Source organism: Aplysia californica, unplaced genomic scaffold, assembly GCF_000002075.1.
Source record: "Aplysia californica isolate F4 #8 unplaced genomic scaffold, AplCal3.0 scaffold00535, whole genome shotgun sequence".
Taxonomy (NCBI): Eukaryota; Metazoa; Mollusca; class Gastropoda; order Aplysiida; family Aplysiidae; genus Aplysia; species Aplysia californica.
Window position 1 is genome coordinate 357,665 of NW_004797805.1, and position 5,450 is coordinate 363,114.

Sequence of the window (5,450 nt, forward strand, 5' to 3'; positions counted from 1 at the left end):
TCTGGTGACTGACATTGCTTAAGAGTCCTTGAAAACTGAAAATATACAGTTTCTGTCCCTTTTATCAACGTTTTTCGGTAAAATCCACTTTGAAATGTGTTTTCAAATAGACATAAAAGATGTTGAGCAAAATTTAAAAAGTCCATAAAAATTGCCAAACCAGCAGAAAAATGGTTTCTTCAATTTCAGTATCAGTATTTAGACGAGCGCCTGATTTCCTCACGATGTCTCACATATATTGTATACACACACACACATACACACACGGCAGAAAAACAATTGTTCCCCACCCCCTGAAACACACTTCCATACACAGAGAAAACAGACACACAAATCAACATAAACACGCAAAACACACACACACACACACTATTTTATGCAACTTACCCCTTCTCCTTTTTGTCTTGCAAGATGGTCCTCATATAATTGATTGATTCTATTATTTGACGACCCCAACCTTATTCTCGTTTCCTTCTCCCCGCCTTTCTTATTAAATAATACTACTACTAATTATTATTTACTACTACTACTACTACTACTACTACTACTACTACTACTACTACTACTACTACTACTACTACTACTACTACTACTACTAATAATAATAGATAGCATTTTTGTATATCGCTAATTCCCGCTCAACGACAAGCTCCAGACCTATTTGCTTTGCAATCTATATTGTGTTCTTACCCCCCCCCCACCTTGTCCCTCCCTTTGGCCGCGTGGTGTGGAGGACAGGGTGACCACCTTACATCGCTCACCAGGACTACAGGAGCCCGGCCGCGCTGTGACGCACGTGTTCCTCTCCGTGCTGCTCACCCTCGCCCTCGCCGGCCTCATTCTTATCCCGGGACTTCGCCGCTCAGCAAAGGTGACATGCCATTTTGTTCTAGTTTACGTCTTTTTCAGTGTTTCTTTTGTTTTCACCGAAGGTTCTTTACCTCCATCAACAGAATTTAGATCATTTAGGAGGCGGACTTCGACTCTGTATGCAAGTGTCGACCCGGGCTGAGAGGTATACTACGTCCCAGTGTAGGAGGGGCACCCTCCTTACCTTGCGTCTTGTCTTGTGTGTAGTTGTCGACTTGTATGGCCGACGAGTTGGGCGGCTGGTCACCCAAGCAGAGTGCGTGCCCTCTGTGAGTCAAACAGTCTCCTCCTCTGTCCCCAGCTTCTGTGTGTGCTCACCTCCGTTATGCTGATGGTTGCACTGGCCGTGCTGGTGGGGGCGGGGATAAACGGAACGGCAGCCAGTGGTGTGGCGTCTCTGCTTTATCCTAACTTCCAGACATTGACCAACCCTCGGGTAATTCTCTTGCTGCTTCCACGTCTATCTGTCTCTGTTTTTCTCTCTTTCTCCCACTCCCCACCCTCTCCCCCCCCTTCTGTCTCTCCTTCCCTCTCCCTCCCCTTCTCCCTCTCCCCTCTTTCTCTCTCTTTCGCTCTCTTTCTCTCCCTCTCTCTCTTTCTCTCTTTCTTTCTATTTCTCACTCTCCATTCTCTCTTTCTATATTTCTCTCTCTCCATTTTATCTCTATTTCTCTTTCTTTTTCTTTCTTTCTCTCTCTCTCTCTCTCTCTCTCTCTCTCTCTCTCTCTCTCTCTCTCTCTCACTCTCTCTCTCTCTTTCTCTCTCTCCCTCTCTCCCTCTCTCTTATTTCTCCCTGTCTCCATTTCTCTCTCTATTTTACTCTCTATTTCTCTCTCTCCTTTTCTCATGCCTCCATTCTGTTCTTGTATTTTTTATATTTTCCAGGTTCATGCCTCCCCTCTGTTATTCCACTTCATAACTTTCATCTTTTCATTCCTACCTCTGGTCTTTCATCTCTCATTTTCATTTACTCATTCTTCTCCTCTTTTGTTCCATTTCTCTACTTTCATCTTTTCATATCTTCCTCTATTCCTCGTGTATTCTTCCAGCTCTCACTTTCATCTCCTCAATCCTCCTGTCGGTTTTTTTCCCACTTCCTCACTTTCATCTTCCCATTCCTCCCGTCTTTTCTTCCATTTCCTCACTCCCATCTACTCATCTCTCCCCTCGTCTCTTCTTCCATCTGTCACTCCCGTCTACTCATTCCTCTCCTCTGTCGTTCCCTGTCCTCCAGGCCTGGTTCTCCGCCGTCAACCAATCACTGCTCACCCTGGGTGTCGGGGTCAATGTCCTGCCGGTGCTGGCGTCATATCGTCGTTATAACGGGGACACCTCACGGTAAGTTAGCTGTCTGCACTGACCACAGCATCCCTACTGCAAGGAAGGACATAATATGTATAGGCCGCAAAGTTTTTAAGGAGGGTGGGGGGGGGGGGATATATCCCCAAAGTCCCGATTCGGCTCAAAATTATGAAATTTGAGTTGTAGGGATTTTTAGCTTTCTCAGCCTCTCTTACAACTATTTCATTGGATAAGAACCTCCAAAACCCGTATTTCTTCCCATTCCAGGCTTGTTTGTCAGCACCATTTCCTCATAAAGTCAATATTTTATTTTTCTTTATCGGCCGTTTTCTCAAAACGCGATTTTTCTGTATATTTCTTTGAATAACTCCACCTATTTTCATCCAATCTTCATGAAATTTTCACAGAATGAAGAGAAGATGTAGTACTGAACATCTGTTTCTTGAATTTTTGATATATGGAATAGATTTTTGTTGGTGGTGTCCGGAGTGCGGATTAGTACGGATTTTTTGAAAATTTGAATAGATCTACTACCCCAGGAAAAATTTCATTAAAGATTTTCTATTTCGTTCAGGAAAAAATCAGTAGACAAATGTTTAAATCTAATGTTTGCTTACATGCATGCAGAAAAATTTAATCAATTTCCATGAAAAAATGTGCGGTATTCATTACGTAAAACATGTCAACAAAATCCAATATGGCTGCCGTAGCCATGGAAACGAAACTTTTTTCTCAAATTTGCTTGTGGATTTTAAGACTCCTTACTATGCTTGCGAAATCTGGTAAAATTTGGTCAACTAATAAGCGAGATAGTCTTCAGGTGTAGCCCCCCCCCCTCCCCACCTAAAAATATATTTTTTAAAGATTATTATTATTATTGTTGTTGTTGTTGTTGTTGTTGTTATTGGTTTTGTTGTTATTAGTATTATTATATAGATTATTTCTTTTCAAATGTTCTAATTTGAGATGATAAACTGCCGTAGTCTCCACAAACTACCTTTCTGGGCAATATATTTTTGAAGTTGTATCTGAAGGCGCCCTCCCCTGGGGCGAAGGGAGTTGTTAAAAATCATCGTACTTATCCCCGGCAAACACTGGGAAATTTTCGCAACTTGTTTGCCTGCGAAGTAAGATGTCACTTGTGTGACACGAGCCTCATGTGTGTACTCTACAAAGAAAAGATGGAAGAGAGATGAGGACTTTCTAAGTCGGACCGAAAAAGGTCAGGTCGACCCAGAGTGACCGATGCATGTGCATACAAATACATTGTCCGGATGTATCATTCAAATCGACTTCAGACAGCTACAAGAACGTCAGATTTCAAAAGGGGTAACCATGGAGAAGCCAGAAGTCGACACAAAGTAAACCGATTACGTCAGAAAGGCCTTTGAAGCCATCGGCCTTACCATGGTCCAGTCTTGACCGCACACCATTGCCCAGGGCATTTTAACTGGGCCCAGCAACATGTCAACAGCCGTCTGAGAGACTGGTCTTTGGTTCTCATTTTCGGACGAATACCTGTTCTCTACAGATACTATAAACAGGGACCTCAGAGTATATGAAGGGGAAGGCGAACTTTATGGCGACAACTGTGTCACAGAAAGGAATCTCTGGGAAGGGCATTGCGTCATGGTCTGGGGTGAAATCATGCGGAACCACAAAATAGGACAAATGATCTTCCAAAATCAAGGCCAAGGTCGAGGTCAAGGTATCCATGCTGCCCGTTACATAGCAGAAGTTCTTACGCCCCTCTGCACAGTCAAAATTTTAACTTCCGGTTCCAGGCAGATAATGCTAGCGCGCACACTCCCCGTGTTACACAGGATTTACTTTAACTCCATGGCATCACTCTGCAGCCTCACCCTGCCCTTAGCATGGATTTAAACCAAATTAAGCATTTTTAGGACGAAATTAAACAACGCACCGAGGGGAGACAACCAAGGGGTAAGCTGGGTATTTGTGTGGCAATGAAGCAGTTTCGAGTGCTGTGCATAGGCCTATGTCTATGGGTGAATTTGACTGCGACGATGTTCCCAAGTTGCTGTAGATTATTTGATTATGGAGACGCCTCGCCCCTGTCTTTCATGGTGTAACCGGTAACCCATAACATAACAATATCTGCAGCAAAGTTCGCAACATAATAATATACTTGTTGTATTTCTCATATCCTTCTAAAACATATTTCTCACAATGGGCTACATTGTAAATAAAAAAAAAAAAAAATTAAAAGGTATAAATTTGTTTTACGAAAACAAATAATAAAACAAACCCCAAAAAAACCTAAGAGATAGCAGTATTTATTAGTGGCCTGGTGGGCGTAATAAAAAACAACAACAACATAATATCCTGCGCCTAAATTTGGAATGAATTGACTTAGTCTATTTTTTAAGTAGGGGCTAAAACCGCATTATTTTTCAAATGGACAGCCTATGTGTGCAGTTCTGTGGAGAATCTTAGAACTAGAGCGGACTGTTTAGTTCAGTTCTACAGTCACTGAGTCCTCGTAGAAGTCAAACAGCTGAAGTCCAACTCCAATTTACCTGAGAGGAGTAAATCTAATTTTATTGTTGTGGTTGTTGTTGTTGTTGTTGTTGTTTGTTGTTGTTTGTGGTGGTGGCGATGGTGGCATTTAAAAAATTCTTATTCTTATTCTTATTTTATTTTTTTGGCGGGGAAAGGGGGGGGGGGGGTAAACAAGAGATAATATATTTAATGGATGGCCAATAATCAAAACGAGAAAACTATGAAGGTCATACTTTAAACCTGGAAATGAATTCTGTACTGTCAATTTTGAATATATGAGAATTTAGGAGTGAATTCTGTATAATCTTATTTTTGATTATATAATAATTTGGAAATGAATTCTGTATAATCTACTTTCAATCATAATTTTAAAAAACTTGTAGAAAGAAAATGATTTTACAGTAAGTTGTTTGGGTCCTGATAGGGTGAAAGCTAATGCTTCGCGAAATAACAGAAGGAATATATAATGCTGTACATGTTGTACTTACATACTCGTATATCTTGACGCCCTCCCCCCCCTCCCCCAACTCCTCATTTTCTTCTACCCACGGGCAGGTGTGCTGTAACCGTGTGCTGTGTGGCTGTGTTCTGTCACGTGATGTGCTCCATGTGTGTCGCTGCTGTGTTACGAAACAACCTCCATGACACAGTGAGGGAACAGGGCTCAGGTGACACACACACACACATACACACTCACGTACACACACGCACACACGCACATACACACACACACACACACACACACACACTCACGT

The 5,450-nt window shown here is 42.1% G+C and overlaps 1 protein-coding gene across 1 annotated transcript in view; it reads left to right on the forward strand.

The window, feature by feature from the left end:
* LOC101854663 (sodium- and chloride-dependent taurine transporter) overlaps positions 1 to 5,450 on the forward strand; it is a gene marked incomplete at its 3' end in the record, with an annotated part of 34,196 nt that overhangs the window by 21,985 nt on the left and 6,761 nt on the right. Inside the window, 4 exon segments of the mRNA XM_035971910.1 lie at positions 739 to 871; positions 1,172 to 1,306; positions 2,105 to 2,208; positions 5,251 to 5,363. Of these exon segments, the coding sequence (XP_035827803.1) occupies positions 739 to 871; positions 1,172 to 1,306; positions 2,105 to 2,208; positions 5,251 to 5,363 (485 nt within the window).